The 20,686-nt window shown below is 52.7% G+C and overlaps 1 protein-coding gene across 2 annotated transcripts in view; it reads left to right on the forward strand.

The window, feature by feature from the left end:
* Nucleotides 1–11,536, forward strand: part of C8H10orf71 (chromosome 8 C10orf71 homolog) — a 32,024-nt gene extending 20,488 nt beyond the window's left edge. Inside the window, exons 2-3 of one of the 2 annotated variants that reach the window (XM_077351007.1) lie at nucleotides 3,937–4,070; nucleotides 5,955–11,536. In XM_077351007.1, the coding sequence (XP_077207122.1) occupies nucleotides 6,116–10,525 (4,410 nt within the window). In that variant the 5' untranslated portion in view covers nucleotides 3,937–4,070; nucleotides 5,955–6,115 and the 3' untranslated portion in view covers nucleotides 10,526–11,536. The remainder of the gene's footprint in view (nucleotides 1–3,936; nucleotides 4,071–5,954) is intronic. The other variant, XM_077351008.1, reaches the window with a different exon arrangement.
* Nucleotides 11,537–20,686: the final 9,150 nt, after the last annotated feature.

Consider the following 20,686-nt stretch of genomic DNA (forward strand, 5'->3'; position numbering starts at 1 on the left):
CCCTCTCCTCCCCTACCCTGAGTCCTTAGGGATTTTCCAAGGCAGACTTGGCATCCCAAACGTGGCTGCACAAGAGCTGCCCCACTGCCAAGGGCAAGGAAATGCCAATCCTCCAGTGCATCATCTGGCTGTGGCTCTCTGCCCCCCCCCCCAAGAGCAGAGGAGATGACTGTCTCTGCCTGAATGGCGGTTATCAAGGCTGTCAGATTGCTGAGCCAGGTTGGCTTGTTGGTCACACACACAACCCTAAGCAACCATGTTTTCCAGGGAATGGGTCATGAGGTAAATTTCCATATTAGGTCACACGCCCCTGTTGTCACCAGGAGGGAGACCATCCTGCCCCACCTACCTTGCCTGATCACTGGAAGCAACATCAGCATTGGTTTGACTATTTGGGGGCTTATCTGAGTCAAATTGTTCATCCCTAGTTGCTGCTGTTGGATTTTGATGACTCCCTTTCATCACCACCACTTTTGGGACTGTTATCCTGAACTAAATAGGAAACAGCCAATAGTAAAAGACCCACAAAATGAGACAAAATGAAATTCAAAAAAGATACCTGATTGCTTTGAAGACCGACCTGCTGACTTAGTGTATTTTTAGTTTTCCCCCAATCCCACAAATGAGAAACAGAATTTTAGAAAACATGCTTTTGCCTTAACTAATTATAAATTCTATGCAGCCCAGGCTACGGCGAGCGGCGGTATAGAAATCTAATAATAAATAAATAAAAATATTTCCATTCAGCATTTGCCTTAGCTACATCTAATTTAAATTCTTCCCAGTATCTAATTTTTACCCGTTATCAAAAGGAGAACGTGCATCTGAGGAATGTACCTAGATAAGAGATCTGGCTTTCCTTCAGCCCCTTCGAAAAGCCTGGACCACACCAAGGCTGACATATATGTAAAAATGTGGCCAGCCCTACCTCACCTTGCCTAAACTCAGTCGCAAATATGAGAGACCTACACCTGGTGATCATAGGGTCTACACTAACTAGCATTGCAGTTTACAAACTCTGATAAATTTAAACTGTGAAATTCCCCCACCCAGCCTGCTCCATCATCCCTTCTTATCATGGGACGCGGCGGGCAAGAAAAAAAACAGCACTCTATTTCAAAAAGGTTCCTTTATTTACAGTTTATTTTATTTACAGGCAGTAAAAAGGAGCAGCAATCTCTTTTCCTTGAATTACAATACTGTAACACTGTTTATATTTTATTTCCCTGGCGAGTATGAAAGGTTCTGTAATGTTTGTCTTCAAAATATCTTTGCACATGTTTCTTATCAGAGTCTTTCAAAAAATTTTCAAGAGTCTGCTGGGAGTCCACTACATCTCTGAAAAGACCACTTTATTAAAGAAAACCTGATCCACATTTTCTTGGTTGAGAACCAGGAATTTCAAGGAATAGGCAATCAAAGTCACAGAAAGGAAAATAAGGCTGGTACATATTTGATCACATACAAACTTAACATTTCTGTCCCCCTATTCTTCATCCCAGGTGAGGCATAGTACATCTGGTCCTTGGATAGTAAATCCGTCCCATGATTCATACAAATATTCATATTTTTCTGTGCTTCTTCCCGCCCCTGGCCATCAATCAAACGGAACAGCCAATGGACTGTTGTGTTCATGCTCCCGAAAAGCCCCTTTCCCTTTAAGAACTGTTTTTTTAAAAACACAAGCACACCTGTTGCAATTAATCTGTGTTCAATCATTGTTTCGGAAAGACCTTTTTTGCTGGCATAGGAGCTGACGCTTAATCGTTTACACGCTCCTCAAGTAAAAAAATAACAATCCCCCCCCCCCCCATGGGCGCAATTTGTGGTCGAAATTACGGGCAGTAATTTTTCAGTAATTTTACAAACAATTCAGAGCAGGCACTACAAAGCATGATAACATAGGAACAGAGAATAGATTTGAGTTACGTGAACTACAAGGAGAGATATACTAAAATACAGGCAAAATGGAGTCACCCTTGTCAATAGACAATTCATGACAGAGAACAGGCACTGATCCTGACATTCCTCCAACCCAAAAACAACTTCCCCTCACCCACTGTCCCGGGGCCTTGGGCACAGCGGGAATTCCCGGTGGAATGCCCATAAGAGCTTGGGAGCTCGGATGTCAGAAGCCCCAACCCACTCCCTGTCCCCCATGGGGAAATCCTTCCATTCGACCAGGTATTGCAGGTTGCCTTTATGCCAACGAGAGTCCAAGATTTTGTTGACCTCGTAGTGGGTGCCCCTGTCAATAGGCCATTCCTGGCAGAGAACAGGCACTGATCCTGACATTCCTCCAACCCAAAAACAACTTCCCCTCACCCACTGTCCCGGGGCCTTGGGCACAGCGGGAATTCCCGGTGGAATGCCCATAAGAGCTTGGGAGCTCGGATGTCAGAAGCCCCAACCCACTCCCTGTCCCCCATGGGGAAATCCTTCCATTCGACCAGGTATTGCAGGTTGCCTTTATGCCAACGAGAGTCCAAGATTTTGTTGACCTCGTAGTGGGTGCCCCTGTCAATAGGCCATTCCTGGCAGAGAACAGGCACTGATCCTGACATTCCTCCAACCCAAAAACAACTTCCCCTCACCCACTGTCCCGGGGCCTTGGGCACAGCGGGAATTCCCGGTGGAATGCCCATAAGAGCTTGGGAGCTCGGATGTCAGAAGCCCCAACCCACTCCCTGTCCCCCATGGGGAAATCCTTCCATTCGACCAGGTATTGCAGGTTGCCTTTATGCCAACGAGAGTCCAAGATTTTGTTGACCTCGTAGTGGGTGCCCCTGTCAATAGGCCATTCCTGGCAGAGAACAGGCACTGATCCTGACATTCCTCCAACCCAAAAACAACTTCCCCTCACCCACTGTCCCGGGGCCTTGGGCACAGTGGGAATTCCCGGTGGAATGCCCATAAGAGCTTGGGAGCTCGGATGTCAGAAGCCCCAACCCACTCCCTGTCCCCCATGGGGAAATCCTTCCATTCGACCAGGTATTGCAGGTTGCCTTTATGCCAACGAGAGTCCAAGATTTTGTTGACCTCGTAGTGGGTGCCCCTGTCAATAGGCCATTCCTGGCAGAGAACAGGCACTGATCCTGACATTCCTCCAACCCAAAAACAACTTCCCCTCACCCACTGTCCCGGGGCCTTGGGCACAGTGGGAATTCCCGGTGGAATGCCCATAAGAGCTTGGGAGCTCGGATGTCAGAAGCCCCAACCCACTCCCTGTCCCCCATGGGGAAATCCTTCCATTCGACCAGGTATTGCAGGTTGCCTTTATGCCAACGAGAGTCCAAGATTTTGTTGACCTCGTAGTGGGTGCCCCTGTCAATAGGCCATTCCTGGCAGAGAACAGGCACTGATCCTGACATTTAGGGGTTCTTGTTAAAGTTGTTGTTCAATTGAATCTGCGTAATTTTCTGTTAAATTTAGAACCACTGTTGTGATTGCTGTCGAGGTGTTTGTGTTGTGATTGTGATATATACCCATGATTTTTCATGTAAACCATCCTGAGCCTTGCGGAAAGGCGGTATAGAAATCCAAGAAAATAAATAAACAAACAAACAAACTAGCTCGATCCAACAAGTTAAGCAGGGTCAGTGTTTGGATGGGCGGCAAACAAGGAACATGAAGGTTGCTCTGCAGATGCAGCCTTCCATCCTTCCGAGGTCGGTAAAATGAGTACCCAGCTTGCTTGCTGGGGGGTAAACGGTCATGACTGGGGAAGGCACTGGCTAACCACCCCGTATTGAGTCTGCCATGAAAACGCTGGAGGGCCTCACCCCAAGGGTCACACATGACTCGGTGCTTGCACAGGGGATACCTTTACCTTTAAATGTTCAAAAAGAGCTTTTTAAAGTGTTTGACTGATTTCTGACCACGAAAGCGAGCGCTTTCCTCCCCCTCACAATTCCCCCCCTTTTCTTCCTTCCTTAGTTGCAGAAGCATAGGATCTAAGGAATGCAGCATGTCTGCTGAAGACGTCTCGTTACAGATGGGCCCAAAGGAGGCTCAAAATAGACCTCAGAAGACTGATGTGGGGCCCTGGGGAGCAGCTGCTAGCATGGCAGGTAAGAGGAACGTCTATGAGGCTGCTTAAATGAGTGGCTGCAGCGGCAGAGCTGGACAGACCTTGTGGACGCCCAGCCGCTAGCACTGAGCCATCCTGCATCCAAAACAGATCTGACAAAAATGACCTCTTGAGCAGACACTCAAAGGAGTGGAGACCCCACAACCGTTCTGAGTCATTCTGAATCAGTCTGAGTCAGCGGACCAGCCCAAATAAACCGAATTCTGCATGCTTACTTGTCCCATGACAAAAGGCAATGCCATCTTAAGCAAGGCTGCTTTATAAGGGAGGAGCCATGGCTCAGCAGAAGGCCCCAGGTTCCATTCCAGTTATCTCCATTGGAAAGGACCAGGCAGCGGGTGACGGAGAAGACCCCGGGGAGCTGAGTGGACAAAGACTGACTGAGGAGGAGAAGGAGGAGGAGGGAGTTTCATGGGTGTAGATGCAATGGCATACCTGAGCTATTTGGTGACTGGGGCAGGCAGGCGAGTGGGGGCGGAGGCCACATGGGCTGGGAGCAGGTGGGCCAGGGCTTGGTGACACAGGGGTGGGGATGTGCCCAGGCAGGCTCTGCAGCTGGTGGACTGTGCACCCGGCTGCCTTAGACCCCCACCCGCAGGCCCCGTGCTGCCACTCTCCTGCCCGGATGATCCTCTGCCCAGCCATCTGCCCCACCTGCCCGGGGCTTGTTGGGTTCCAGCAGGTGGGTTCCTTTGCAGAACAGCAAAACGGTCCATCCGTGGCAATGCTGGATGGCGTAAAGGACCTTGCAGTTGCTCCAGTTTTATTCGACTGTTCTTGGTACTGAGCCAAGTGTCCTCCAAGCTCGATGTTTGCACTGGAAAAAAGCAATTTTGAAAATGGCAATCGGGTTTTGTTTTTTTTGGCAGCTCACAATCAAGATTGCAACCCAGCTTGACAATTTTACTGAGGCCTGGGGGGTAGGGGGTAGTCTTTTGCCGAGGGACGTCACCGCCGCTGCTGCCTGAGCCCCTGCTCCACTTGCTTTCCCGCCGGCACCCCTGACTTCCCACCACCCACTGGGGGGCGCTGCCAGCAGCAGGGGGAGCCCCAGCCATGGCGGCTGCTGGAGAGCACCAAAGGTGAGCCAGTGGCAAGGCAGCCCCCGAGGCAGCAGCCAGGGAGGAGGACGAGGAGGAGCCGCGGCCCGGCACTGACTGATCCACTGACCGGTACCGGGATTGCCAACTGAACTCCAGATCTCGGAGCTCAGTTTTCCTGGAGAAAATGGCTGCTTGGCAGGGTGGGACTTAACAGGGAAGGTTAAATCAGGTTTGAAACATGGACAAATTTAGGGGTGGCTGTTTTTTTGTTACTCCTGGGGAATGGTTGGAAGTAGGGGTTGGCAAACCAAAAGGCCAAAGAGCGCTGGAACATGCAACCCTGGTTAGAATTGTATTATATATGTCTGTACTATATTTTTTTAAATGTTTCCCTCATTTTCCTTATCATTTGACAAAATTTTTAAAAAAAGCAGCAATGTTATTTTATATGTGTAAGTCTAGATCAGGGGTCATCAACCCCCGGTCTGCGGCCCGGTGCCGGGCCACAAAGGCCACGGTACCGGGCCGCGGGCACGCCGCTGACGCAAACGCGCATGCGTGCAGTTGCCGCGCATGGGCGTAGCACCCCCTGGTGGTGAAAACGTGCATGTGTGGCAACTGCGCATGCGCGTTTTCTCAGCACCCGGGTGGTCAACTCTCCCCTCACCCCTGAGGCGGTCCCTGACCTGAGAAAGGTTGGGGACCACTAGTCTAGATGACTGAAAATCCCTCTAAGGTGAGACTGAACTCAAATCTAGCTGTTCTACCTCAGGCTGACCCAACTCCTTTCTGAAATCATTTTCTCTGTGTTTATTTTGCAGAGCAGATGCCCCGCCTGGTGCCTGCGCTTGAGAGCCAGATGTAAAGCAGCCCACTCTGGAGGAAGCGTTCTCCCAGAGACACTGAAAATGGCGGAGAGCCTGTAGCCCAGGTTGTGCCTGTTTTACTGTCTCAGCCCTTCTATCCATGACTCGCGCACACGATGCAGGGGAGTAAGAGACACACAGACGGGCAAAGTGACACCTCCAGCATCGGAAGCCTCCTGGACGAGACAGACCGAGAGGTGTGCAGCCTCACAGACCGGGCCTTCAAAAGTCTCTGCCTGGATGAACTGGAAACGTCGGACACCGAGGCAGGTCCGGTTGTCTCGCCCCGCACTCAGCACCCATTCTCCGCCAAATGCTCCCAAGGCCCCCGGAACCATGCCATCAAGAGACACATCGCTCCTAACAAGCTGATGCCCCAAACCGAAGAGCATTCAACATTCCAGCAGTTACCTAAGGACGCTCAGGAGGAGGCCAAGGCTGTGCCAAACAGCATCCCGAACATCCGGAGGAACCTGGGGTTGCCGGTGCCCAATTTGCGCCATTATAAGCATACCTCAAAAGTATCCTCTCTGATAAAGACCTTTGATAAGGTCGAGAACCAAGAGGCACCAGCCACAGCAGTGCAGCCTATTAAAAGCCAGCTGCCAAAATGCCCGTCGATTTGTGGATCCAACATGGCCCTTCGGGGGGGCAAAATGATTCTGAACATCCCAAAAGAACTCTCTGAATTTTCTGGGGCATGCCAAAATGTGGGAGACGTTCATTGCAGCCATGAGATGCATGAAAAGCAGCCCAACCCAATGGACCTGCTGTGTCAAGGCCCACCTCGCTTGTATCCCCCGCCAGCAGTCCCTTCCGACACCCCACTCTTCAGCATCTCCACGCTCTCTAAAAAGATTGCAAAAAAGAGAATAGGGAAGGCCAAAGAGCCAGCGGGGTGGGGCAGTTTTCTCCACAGTGAGAACAGTGCTTTCGAATCCTGGCCTGCGCATCATAAAAAGCTGGCTGGAATGAGGGGCCCTTCTAAACCTTGGGCAGCAGAAGAGACTCTCGCCTCCTTGGAAGGAGCACTCTGCCTCAGCCAGTCCTACCGGCTGGACGGCCATCCGTCTCCCACCGAGACTGCCGATTCTGCCCTTCTAGAGCAGGATGTCTCATCAGAAGCACTTCTGCAAAACCCTCTCTCCCGAAACAATCTGTCTCCCGTCTCTCTGAACCAGAGCCCTGCTGGGCTCCCAACCTCTACAGCCAGAGACCCTCTTGCACCACTGCCACCGCCACCCTCTGCAGAGAGGGTCCCGACACCCCTACCCCTCCCAGCCAGAGTCTCTTTCCCACAAGCTGCTTCCCCAGGACTAGGGCTCCAGGATCCCAGTCTGCTCCCTGACACCCCCCAGAGCCCTCTTCTGTCAGGAGCCAATTCCCACAGTGCTGCTGACACGCATCTGCCACAGGCCACCTGGCCCCTGGAGAAGACAAACCATTTGGGACATGATCCAGAGCTGGAAACGGTTTGCCCTCCCTGGAGGAGACAGAAGGCAGTCATCAGAGGAACAGAGATGGCCACGGAAGCAGCGTGGGAAGGGCCTGACACCAAAGATCCCCCACAAGGGAACTCCTTGGGTGCCCCTCCTTCAGCTGCCAGGGCCCCCACTGATGCCCCCATTGCCTTGCGCAATGCCTCCAGCCCTTCCTTCAACCTCACCCAACTCCTAACACCACTCCTACCCCCCAGGCAGCAGAAGGAGCCCCCCATGAGTCCCTTAGCACTGGAGACAGCCCCTCTCTTGGAGGCGGAAGCAGCCAAAGAACCGGAGGAGAGAGCAATCCATGGGTCTCAAGACAATTATAAGTCTAAAGCATCAAGTTTGTTATTCAACCTGAAAGACATCCGAAAACGTGTCAAAAGCACATACAGCCCCTCTCCTCTCCTGAGGGCCTTTGAAGACAAAAAGAAGAGCAAAGAAGCAGACAGCCTAAAAGCAAGTGTGAAGAATATTCTGGAAGGGAGCAGCTCAAAACCAGCAGGAAATGCTGAAGCCAGCCAGAAGCCTGCTGGGAAACTGGGTGCCCCCCAGGAAAATGCAAGGACCACCCACTTAAAGGGGCATCTCCCGGGCAATCACCGGACTTTGTGTTCCCCACCGTCAAAGTCAGACAGCCCAGGGTGCCAACTGAGAAATCCTTTGCAGCAGAAGAATCCAGTGGATTTGGAGGATGGAGAGTTGGTCGCTGTTGCTGAGTTCTACCCAAAGGATCACAGCCCAAGTCAGTGTCCTCCTGCATCCAAATCTGAGCAGGACACATCCCCGCAAAATGTCAGCTTATGGGATCCCCAAAACAAAACAGGTGCTCAAAGTCCTTGTGCTGATGTGGGATCCCGAGAGTCCCCCAACACGGTGTTTTTCACGGTGGAAGAGAGGGTGACTGAGAGTGACCGTCAGGCCCGCCCAGACAGCGGGACGGGCTGCAAGGACAAAGGGAGCCGCAGCTCTTCAGAGCAGTCGCTGGTCTCCACTGCCGACCAGCCCTCGGGCGACGAGCCCTTCTCTCTCATGCGGCTCTTTCAGAAAGCCTGCCTGCAAGAGAGCCAGAGGAACACGGACAAGGTGGGCACCGAGGAGCAGTGCAGCGACAGAGTGGGAGAGAAGCCCAGCAGGCCGGGTGAGGCCTCGCATGACCACGCCCTCAGCGAGTGCGACTCAAACGCCGGCGGAAAGGGCGACGGGAAAGTGGAGCAGCGCCAAGGGGAGGAGGCAACTCTGCAAGAAAGACTACGGGGAGAAAGGAGAGAAGGCCGCGGGCAGAGCCTGGAACCGGCTCCCGAAGCCAAGTCGGAAGAGCCGCTGACTCCCACTTTGTCCAGTTCATTTAAGCCCAATTTGTTCAGGATCAAAGACAATACATTCAAGTCACCCCCTGTGATAAAAGCCGTCAAACTGCCTTTGTTCAGGTCCTTGTCCTGCGATGGTGCCATTGCGGCCGGCTACAGGGAAAGCGAGAAGCAGGCCGGTGGGCCGTTTCACACCACTCCGGTGATCCAAGAGACAGATTGGCCTTTGCCAAGGAACCGAAGGCAGCAGAGGGCATGGAGGGCAGCAGCCGCAACAGACGGGGAGGGAGAGGAGCCAGGATATAGCCCAGTGCCAGCAGGCAGTCAGAGGGCAGAAGAAGGCAAACTGGCAGCAGAATCCACCATCCAAGAATTGAGGAGCTTTTATGAGCAGCAGCCAGTGGCAGATGATGGCAGAATGGCTATTTTCCAAGGGACAGCCCAAAACAAGGATAAAGATTCCGAGAAACAATTGATCAGGGACAAAGAAAAAGCCCGAACCAGGAAACTGAGGCCGAGTTCCACCAGTCAGCTACACCCTGAGGGTGACCTAGCACAAAGCGAGACCCAGTCCCCGCCCAGGGAGAAGACAAGTTATTACAAGAATAATCCCTTGACCAAACGCAGAAGTGGCGCTTGTGTGAAAAAAGTGATCAGTCAAGAGACAGGATCTCCCACCGCCTCAGAGACCCCGGCCAGTTCTCCTGCTTTCAGCGATGCTTTCAGAGACACGCTGTGCACCCCCAGCCTAGCCAGTTCCACTGTTCCCAGTCCGAGGTCAGACAGCACCCTGCAGTCTGCCTTCCCAAGTCCCCTTTCAGACCCTGCTACGAGCTGCGGCACAGCCCAGGGGGAGAAAGGAGCGGCCCCCTCCGCTCTGCGGCACGGGGCGATCCACAACGAAGGCCCCGCAGGGCTCCCGGGACACCCCAGTGGCTCCCCTGTGGCAACGGAGAGACCTCAGCTGATGAGACAGATGGTGAAGACAGCAGCCAAGCCCCCTGCTGTGCCGCCCAAAACAGAAAAGGCTTTACGGCGAGCAAAGAAACTGGCAAGTAGAAGGAAAAAGGTAGAAACACAGCAGAAAAAGCCCCCAGCTGACTCTGTGCCACTTGGTGAAGATTCCTCACGCTTGTCGCCAGCCCAGTCTTTGCTCTTGTCAACACACTTTAGCTCACCTGTGATGTCTTCCCAGTCTAACCAGGTGATTTTTCCAACCAACCCCTCAAGCCCCACGCCACCTTCTCCTGCAACTCAGCGTAAACTTCTCCAGGACCCAGACTCTGGGGAGTATTTCATGGTCGATCTGCCCACCCAGTTCAAGACTTTGTATGATCCGGAAAGTGGGAGATACCTTCAAGTCTCACTTCCCTCTTCCAAAAGGGACGTGTGCCAAACTCCATCCTCCGAGGTCCTCGCTCCTCCTTATGTCCTGTGCCCCAGCGCCCGGGTTTCGTCTGTTCCGGCTCGGGCCTCTCCTTCTCAGCTCTCTGAACCCGGTTCGCTTGTGCAAGGAGCCCTCTCTGAATCAGTGCCTGACTGGCAGCAAGATGGCTGCTACCCAGAATCCTTCGGCCATCCGCCCTACCAGCAGGAGGCGGCCTCTGAGGATCACGCCCGGGAAGCTGACAGGCCGCCCTTTAACTACGGAAGGGAGGTCGGCCTTCCTGACAAGACGGACATTATTTCCCTCGGGGCCATTGAGGATTTTGCCGTTGAAGGGATCTCGTGAGGACTCTTGCCGCTGCCTTAGAAAGGGAGACGCCACCGACTCTCGGCGCATTCAATAAACGGCTGGATCTGAGTGTGGTTTGTGTTAGAAGGAAACTGAGCAGCTGCTGCTTCTGGCGACCTTTGTTGGCGGAACACAAGGAAAACCCCGGGGGGGGGGGGATAAAGCACCCCAGGGTCCCTTTGCTGGATAGGAAGGCAGATCCCTTGGGTGGGGGTGGGGGACCGCCAGCTGGGGACTTCAGCTTGGCACAGCAACAAGAAAAACGAACGTGACTCTCAAAACCCCGTCCTGGTAGTCACCACAAATGGTGCCCTGGAGGGTTCAGTCCAAACCCATCGTGGCCGGGCTATGCAGGAGCCTGCCCTGTCTGCAGAGTGTTGTGCCAAGGGCTGCGGGGATTTCCAGTTCTGCCATGGGCTGATCCCTCGGGGGGATTTCGAGTTGGGGACTGAGTGGTGGACAAAGTCGGATGGCTCCATTTGCATGGCAGCCCGGAAACATTTCCTGTGCTGACTTCCCCGCTGCTTTTTGGGTGGCAGCCGTCTGGTGAGGTGGAAAACTCGCATGGGATGCTCTCCCTGGATGAACTAACAGTTCTGTGCCTGCTGAGAAGCAGCAACAAAGCAGCAGGCGGGGATCTGGAAGGGGGTCCTTGGAAGCGAGGAGGTCTGTTCCACACGGCCGAGAGACACGTCTCTTCTGTCTGGCTGCCAAAGCTGTGAGGATCCAGCCATCCAGTGCGCGTGGCAGAGCGGCTGGGCAGACTCCGGAAACCATGTACCGTGGGCACTCCTGTAGGGAGGGCAGGTGGTGGAGTCTCCAAAGGGGCACAGTTCTTTGGGAATGCTCCTTTCTTCTGGCTGAGTCCCAAACAACTCTCAGTCTGACTTAGTGGTTCTCAACCTTCCTAATGCCGCGACCCTTTAATACAGTTCCTCGTGTTGTGATGACCCCCAGCCATAAAGTTATGCAAGTGTTCTTTCATAGAAATTAAACCAAAACTGACCAAAGGGCGTGAATATCCATGGTTCATCATTGTATATAAATTGTTTTTTTTCCAGGGGAGCTGCTGGAGGGGCTGTAGGCCGACTGGGGGTGCCTGCAGGAGGAGCAGCACAGTGGTGGCGCCCTCTCCCCAGCCAAGCTGCTCTCCCTGCCGCAACCTCTGTGAAAGGGTCGTTCGACCCCCAGGTTGAGAACCATTGGTTTACCACATTTCTATCCCACCATCCCTCCAAGGACCTCTTGGGGCACAAACACAGTTCTTTCCTCCTCCATTTTAGATTCACAACAGCCCTTTGAGGCAGCCTAGGCTGAGGGGGACTGATCCAACATCCCTCTGTGTAACTTATGGTAGTGGAGTGGGGGGGGGGGGGAGATGGGTTTCATCCATCATGGTGCCACAGCAGAATTCTAATTGGCTGGGTACAAATTAAGCCTTGATAATTATATATCTTCGGGGAATACAACTGTTTTAGAACAGAGTTATAGAAGAAGAAGAAGAGTTGGTTCTTATATGCCGCTTTCTCTCCCCGAAGGAGTCTCAAAGCAGCTTCCAATCCCCTTCCCTTTCCTCTCCCCACAACAGACACCCTGTGAGGGAGGGGAGGCTGAGAGAGCCCTGAGATTACTGAAGAAGAAGAAGAGTTGGTTCTTATATGCCGCTTTTCTCTACCCGAAGGAGACTCAAAACGGCTTACAGTCGCCTTCCCTTTCCTCTCCCCACCACAGACACCCTGTGGGGTGGGTGAGGCTGAGAGAGCCCTGAGATTCCTGCTCGGTCAGAACAGCTTTCTCAGTGCTGTGGCGAGCCCAAGGTCACCCAGCTGGCTGCATGTGGGGGAGCATGGAATCAAACCCAGCATGCCAGATTAGAAGTCCGCACTCCTAACCACTGCACCAAACTGGCTCTGTTCATGCTTTCCACACATATATCTGTCAAGAATTCCATAGGGTTGTGTGCAGCGGCATCCGAATCAACCGTTCCAGGCCAACACAACCAGCGCTGCACTGCGGGGGCACTGGTGTGTAACTCCGTGCACACACACAGTTACACACCGGCACCCACACCTCCCCACCCCCGCAGTGCTGGCTGCGTCAGCCTGGAATGGCTGATTTGGACACCACCATGCACTGAATCTACAAGCTGTCTTCTTCTGCTGTCACAAAAGCTGCCCTACTCTTGTGAACTGTGCATCTTACTCATAGCAGGCCTCTGTGGCTACGGTCAGGGCAATGTCTTTGTGACAGACTCAGCCAGCCTCAGTTTTCATTTTTAAATAAAGCAAACTTCCATCCCTCAAGCTAGCAGAGGTGCATTTGTGGAGGTGACAGGGGCACCTGGGCAGAAGGCCAGGGGCACCACATTTTCAAGCTCACGCTCCTCCCCCATTGTCCACATAAATCCAAGTGTCTACTGATGATTTGTGGCTTTACCCCCACCAGTGCTGTGGCCCCTGTCAAAACATTGAGCTTTGGATTAAAACATCCAAAATCAGTGGATAAGAACAAAAACAAACTAACAAACCATAGTCCCAATTATTATAGCCAGATTCAAGCCCTGTGTCATCTTAGGGACAAGAGTTTTAGGGTAGAAGACACAGGCCGCTGTGAGGCTGGTTGGGGCGGGGCAGGAGTGAGCTCAGGCGGGTGCTCCCCACCCACCCACCCACCCACCCACCCACCCACTCACTCACGCAGGCAGCCCCGCCAAGGCCTGGCGAGGCTGTGTTAGGGCTGCTCAGTCTGGGCCCGCCTTTCCTGACTGCCACCACTCTGTGCGGCTGGAAGGCGGAAGGGGGGGGTAGTTGGGGATGGTGTGTCCCCCACATGATTGGTTCTCTGGGGGCGAGTGCCAACCAGGGAAGTAGAGGCAGTTAGGGGCGGTCCATCCCCCTGCCTGATAGGTGCTCTGGGGTGTGTGACTCAGGTAGGCGAGTCCCTACCTCCAGCTTTATGTTACAGAAAAGATAATTATTTTTATGAATTGTCACAGATATTTGACTGGTTGATGGTGTTCTGCCATTCGAGACCTAGCCATGTTCTTGTGAGTTGCAGGTTTCTTGCTGTTCCAAGCAACACTGCCTGATGGGAAAGAAGAATGGGGCTGCCGGGGCACAGAGGTGACGAGGGACAGAGCAATTCTCCTCCAACCCCACCCTATGGAAACAGCAAGACCAAAAGGACTGGAGCTGCAGAATTGCAGTTATCACTGACCTCTGCCTTCAAAAGGTGGTCTAGGAGAAGGCGAGAGGTAAATGTTTCAGAGCGAGCTGTCTGTCAGAAGGACTGAACTATTTCAACCCCACAGCTGGAAAAGAAGCCAGACTGAAACATGTCCAAATTGTCAGAGTCATCCAGGGAGGGATAAGCTGCATCACAATTTCTATGACTTGGCACCTCTAGTGGGAGGGACTGGGCCAGGTGGCCCTGTACAGGTAGAGGTGGGCAGCTGAAGAATTTGTGAAGGATTTCAGAGGTCCATGACTGGTGGAAACTGATGCTGTCATAATTATCTTAGGGCAACCCATGCCGTTTTTGTAGGCAGGAGATGCTCAGAGGTCGTTTGGCTGCCTCTGCCTAGCAACCCGGGACTTCCTTGGGGGTCTCCCATCCTGCTTAACTTCCAGGATGTTATGAGATCAGGATAACCAGGACCATCCAGGTGAGGGTCCATGAACAGTGCCCAATGGGAAAGTGACAATTTGATAGGTGATCTACCAAACGTTTCTCAAAAGCCCCCTCAGACAATTAAATATGTTATGAGCCTCCCACCCCTCCAAACCAAACTCTTTGCTGCTATTATTGGTCTGCAAGGGACAGCTCCTGACATGGATTCCTACCCATTTCTCCCATCGCTGGTAGAATTAACTGGGGGGGGGGGGCTGTCTTTCCTATCAGGTAAGAGGCCCAGGAGGACCCTCTCAAGAAAATGGCTGCCACCTGAACTGCACAGTCTCAGGTGCTTTGGAGGCATAAAAAAGAGAGAGGTCCAATGATGGATCTCCTTTAAAATGGCCGAATGGAATCTGAAAGCCTCCACTCACCTGAGGACGGACCACATGTGGGCATCATGCCTGATATTCAGCCATTTGTTATGATTGAATTTGGGTCCTGAAAATAATTCTGACTTACATATCAAAGGTTAGAGATTCTTCAAAAAGGAGAATCATGAGATGATGCAATGCTTACAGCTAGGTTTCTAAGAATATATTTCAAAAAGGGGCAGTTAAACCTTCCTGCAGAATACCATCCCAGGATGGGATCTGAAAGCTTCCATTCCATTGCATCTTTGGAAATTTTTAAGCAGAGGCTGGAGAGCTATCTGACAGAGAGGCTGGTTCTGTGAAGGCTCAAGGGGGTGGCAGGGGACAGTGGATGAGCGATTGGGATGTGAGTGTCCTGGATAGTGCAGGGGGTTGGACTAGATGACCCATGAGGACCCTTCCAACTCTATGATTCTATGATTCTATGATATGATTCTATGATTCTATGATTCATTACACTTTACTCCTCCGGGCTTTTGTCTGCATGGCTCCCATGATCTCCGGCAAAGCCTTTGACGAATAGTCAAAAATGACCTCTGCTGATGGTGCTATGGATGAGCAGGTAAGATGCAACCTGCATTTTTTAAAAAGTTATTTAGAAAATGTGTGTGTGGCTTCTCCAGGGACCTGTTCAAAGCAGCTTGCAGCAAGAGAATAATGACAGAACAGTTTCATTGGGCAGCCAAGAGAGATAAAACCTCCAGTTTTTGAAATCTCCAGGAGCCAAGAATGTAACCTAATTTGCTGGTGCGTCCTGCAAAGTAATCAATAGACTAATATGAATGTGACACAGTCTGCTTAATCAAACCAGCGGTGATTAAGGAGAAACCGAAGTGATCACAAAAGAGACGTATGAGCCTGTTGGGTTTTGAAGAGTCATCACAGGCCTCACATCCATTCATGCCATACTGGATACTTCCGGAAGGTACATTTTTGTCAAGAGGTGCCGTGCTGCTTATCTAGGAGATGATCCAGGCAGAGGGGCTCCTGGAGGCCCATTGTCTCCTCCCTCCTCAGCTAGGTCCCCGTGGCCACCAATGGGGGTGATGGGGTAGAGTTGCCAGCTCCAGGCTGAGAATTCCCTCGAGATTTGGGATGGAGATTTGGGATGACAAGGGCCCCCGTGGAGATGAGCTAGAATTCTAGGAGATCCCCAGGTCCCACTTGGAGGCTGGCCGCCCTCATGAGATGCTTGGAGATGCATCAGCACCTGCCCCCCTGTGCTCCACCGCCCCCTTCAGCCAGCCGTGCTACTGGCCTCCCACCCCCTCAAGAAGCCCTGGCTCCCCCTCTTGGCTGCAGCAGGCACAGGCAGGCGCTGCAGGGATGCAACAGAGCCTGAGGCTGGGGGGGGGGGGGGAGTCATGGCTCCAGAAACTCCTCCAGGCAGGAGATCCTGCTGGGCTGGAGGAGGACCACCTGGAGACCCTCTTCCCACTCAAGGAGCCTCTGTCCAAGAAGACACAGGTGCGCCTCTCCTTGCCAGGGCCAGAATGGAAGGGAAGGTGGAGGCAGAAGCCCTGCGCCACTGAACCAACCTGTGTAGGATCCTGAGGAGATGCTGCCAGACACAGATGTCAATCAAACTTAAATTTGTCATGTAAAAAAGCCCTTAAAGAACAGAATGTGGGTGTTGAGAATGAATGCCCTCCCGCCCCCGGCTGCCCTTCTCAGCAGGCAGGCACTGCTTCCTATGGGAGGCCAGAAGTCCTGCTGTTTGATACCCCCACCCTTGACCAGCCCAGCCCTTCGCTTGCAAAAGAACTTCGGCTCCAGAGTGCTAAAGGGAGAAGCAACCCATGCGCTGGGAGAAGTGTGTGGTGCGCTCGAGCTGCTGAGCAGGGAGCCCCTGGGGGCAAGCAGGATGCTGAAATTTAATAAAGGGTAATTCTCAGGCTGAAGGGCTGGAAGGAGGACCAGTTCAGATGACAAAGCAAATCCAGCTTAATTAGAAAAGAAAGAGAGGAACACGAGCAGCAGAGGCGATTAAGCCAGGCAATTCCCTTTTGGACGTACCTGTTGGGATCATGAAGAGTCCGTTCCCAAAGTCACCGGGCTGAACTTTTCTCCAGGCTTGGGCTCCGTTGCATATAGCCCAGCTCCAGGAGGGCCTGTGAGCGCCCCAAGTGTCCCTGCCACTGCTTTCCCACGACCAGCCGGATGGAGGCTATTCCAGCCAGGGCAAAGCACCGGTTCTGGGGGACATGGTGCACGGGTCTGTTTTCCTTGTGCATGCTCCACACTTTTCCTCATTAAGTATAATTCCTCTCTCAGATTGTTTTTGTGAATGGAGGCTGTCATCCTGCTTTCTTGGAGCCAAAATGATATGAGGTCAGGATGCTATTGCGGACTCCTGCATTCAAGGCAGGGGGGAGGCCTAAGCTCCAGTCCATTCTTGAGCCAGTTTGGTGTAGTGGTGAGGAGTGCGGACTTCTAATCCGGCAATCCGGGTTTCATTCGCTGCTCCTCCTCCACATGCAGCCAGCTGGGTGACCTTGGGCTAGTCACAGCACTGATAGAGCTGTTCTGACTGAGCAGGAATATCAGGGCTCTCTCAGCCTCACCCACCTCACAGGGTGCCTGTTGTGTGGAGAAGAAAGGGAAGGCAAATGGAAGCCGCTTTGAGACTCCTTTGGGTAGAGAAAAGTGGCATATAAGAACCAACTCTTCTTCCTCTTCAGTAATCTCAGGGCTCTCTCAGCCTCACCTCCCTCACAGGGTGTCTGTTGTGGGGAGAGGAAGGGAAGGCGAATGGAAGCCGCTTTGAGACTCCTTCAGGTAGAGAAAAGAGGCATATAAAAACCAAATCTTCTTCTCCTCCTCCTCCTGTGACTGAGGGGGGCACAGCACCTTCCCCCACCAAGAAGTCCAGCCACTGGCTGCTGCAAGACTCCAGGGTTTAGCTGCGGAGCGTGAGGAGGCAAGGGGACCGAAGATGCGAGCTCCGCTCAGATCTTGGGAGGAGGCAAAGGGATAGGCTGCCCTGCTCCTTTTACCCGTCTGCTTGTCCTACTTCTGGAAGGCTTGATCAGAGTGCCACCAGCCCCACCTCGGGGTTCCTGGAACTCGACTTCTTGCAATGCTCCTGGCCCTGCTGCTCAGTGGGGAGGCCTGGCCCCTTCCACAGCTGCACGCAGGCGCAGCTGGAGAGGTATGGGTGGGCGGGAGAGAGGCTTGAGGCTCCTAGGCTTAGCATGCCTCCCACCACCCACAGCCACTTGATGAGACCCACGGCTGCAGACCTGGGAACTGGTGGCTGCCGGACCCCAGATACACCAGTGAGTGTAGGCATGACGGCCACCTCGTTATGTTGGAAATGAGCTCAAAGGAGCAGGAAATCTCCAGCTGAGCCAATTAGGACACTGGAAGAGATTATTTGGAAATGCCAAGAAGGTCCTGATCTCACGATAGCAACTGCAGATCTCCATTGTCCCCTGTAGGGTCTTCCTGCACCCTGCAGATCTTGCCCATTCCAGCACCTTCTGGGGGAGATGGGGGGTTTCCACCATGTCTCTCTAGGTGGTCTCAGGGGTTGCCAGGATGGTCAGACCAGTCAGTGCAGGGTGGGGGAACTTACCAAGCGCTAGGAGGGAAGAACCAGGAAGTAAACGCAATGTCCTTAGGTCACCCAGAAGTAATGTAGCAAGCTGCAGATGTCAGGAGTGACGCTTTGGTTTGTGGACAAAAATACATTTTGTGTAAATGGCTGGGTTGAAAACAAGGTGCTCAGGCCCCTGTATGATAGGGGCAAGGCAGCCTGATCACCCCCCCCCCCTTCCCAGCTCATTTCCCACCTCCAGAAAACAAAAAAGAGGTTGTGTTTTGCCTGCCTGATCCCAAAAAGAATGTGGACACTTCAAAGATGATATCTCTGACAACGTAGCTTTGAGGTCACGCTGCGGAACAAAGCTGGCCAGCCTGTGCGTTTCCCCCTCCATAGGGTCTTCTCTCTGGGTGCTCACTTCCCGAAATGCCAAGTTAAAAATGGTCCAAAGTGCCTGCACTTTGCCTCCCGCCCTGTTTTCCTCTGCATTACCCACCAGAGTGCCTTAGGAATTTAGGCAGATCCCTCCAGGTTCCACAAAGAGCTGCTCCCAGATGTGTAGGAAGGAGCTCAACAGCTTTATTTAGCCATCATATAACTTGGGCCCAACTTCAGAGGGCAATCATGTCGCTCTGCAGTAGAACTAGATTTGAGCTCAGCAGCCCCAGAGTTTAGGAGGAGCCAGGAGCTCCTGAGAGTCAAAGCTTCCCTGGATGAAGCTTTCAGCAAAATTAGCCCTGCTTAAGAGCCTCTTGTGGCGCAGAGTGGTAAGGCAGCAGACATGCAGTCTGAAAGCTCTGCCCATGAGGCTGGGAGTTCAATCCCAGCAGCCGGCTCAAGGTTGACTCAGCCTTCCATCCTTCCAAGGTCGGTAAAATGAGCACCCAGCTTGCTTGCTGGGGGGTAAACGGTAATGACTGGGGAAGGCACTGGCAAACCACCCCGCTGGAGGGCGTCACCCCAAGGGTCAGACATGACTCGGTGCTTGCACAGGGGATACCTTTAACTTTAAGGCAACCGGGGGAGGGGGAAGCACCACAGAGGTGGGGTGTTTTTGTGTGCTTATATTGCGTATTATTTAGTGTTAAATAAATAGTTTATATTTAATATAGTTATGGGAAGGCCTGGAAGAAAGCTGAATTTTTAATCTCTTCTTTCACCTTCAGCACTTCTTGAGCCATGACTGGGACAGCCCACACAAGCCCAATCCTGTCAGATCTTGGAAGCTAAGCAGGGCTGATCCTGGCCTAACAGTTGGATGGGAGGCCTCCAAGGACTTGGGCAGCAGTTCCTTCAAGGAACACGTGGGGCCGTGACCCAGAGGCCGGCCATGGCAAACCCCCTCCCAACATCTCTTGCTTGGCTGCCAGACAGTCCGACAGTTGTGGGCTCTCCTGGCTACACGACACACACACCAGACGATAAACGAACGGCACTTCTTGAGGCTTTGTGTCTTCTCAGTTGAGTGATGGAAGCAGGGCCAGATTTAGACGAAGAGTGGCCCTAGGCTATTCCATTTGTGAGACCCCCCCTCAAATCCCCCCCACCCTCCCAACTCAAGGAAGATGGAAGAGTCAAGAGTGTTGTGGTGGAATGGACTGCCTGTCTGTGTTGCTGCCACAACTCACTCCCTTGAATCACCCTCCCCGAGAGACAGCTACATTCAAACACTTGATCTTTGGGACCCACGTGGAAAGTTGGCACCACCCAGTTTTGCCTTGGTTTCCTCTCCTGGGCCCTCCCAACATGCTAGCACTACATCTACCTACCATTACATTTACATCCCACCACTCTCACAGAGTGGCTCGGGTAATGCTAATCCTCCTAAGACCCCAACAATCATAATATCCCCATTAAAAACCCATTAAAAGCCACCCTGATGGTGACATAACCAACCCTTCCCCGCTCACAGACTACAGGAATTGCCTCCAGGGGAGCACACCTCGGTGGCTCATGACTCAGGTGACCAGATTGTCCCACTTTTGCAGGGACATCTGGGGGTACCTGGCAAATTGTACTTATGTTGAAATTTAAAAATATATATTACAATACTATTTTTGCGTTTTATGCGTTCTATGAAACCTTTTGTTGCTCTATACAGACCAAATTTTTAATCAGGCACCCCACCCCTGGTCAATGGTGTTCCGCTTTACCAATGTTAAACTCTGGTCACCTTACTCATGACCTGGCTAGCTCAGGGAGGGGCCCAGATCTTACCTGCTATGGCCTCATCCAAAGACCTGGCAGAAGAGCTCCATCTTGCAGGCCCTGCAGAACTGGGAAATTTCTATCAGGGCCCTCAGCTGTCCTGGAAGCTCATTCCACGAGGTCGGGGCCAGGACTGAAGAGGCCCAGGCCTGGGTCAAGGCCAGGCAAACCTCCCTCAGGCCAGAAACCTCAAGCAGATTTGCAAACCTCAAGCAGAGCAAAGAGCCCTGCAGGGGGCATAAGGAGATAGGCAGTCTTGCAGGTGGGGGGAGGGGGGACCCTAGCAGCCGCATTCTGCACCAGCTATAACTTCCGGATCAAGCCCAAGCGAAGGCCTGTGTAGAGCGAGTTACAGAAATC

Source organism: Paroedura picta, chromosome 8, assembly GCF_049243985.1.
Source record: "Paroedura picta isolate Pp20150507F chromosome 8, Ppicta_v3.0, whole genome shotgun sequence".
Lineage (NCBI taxonomy): Eukaryota > Metazoa > Chordata > Lepidosauria > Squamata > Gekkonidae > Paroedura > Paroedura picta.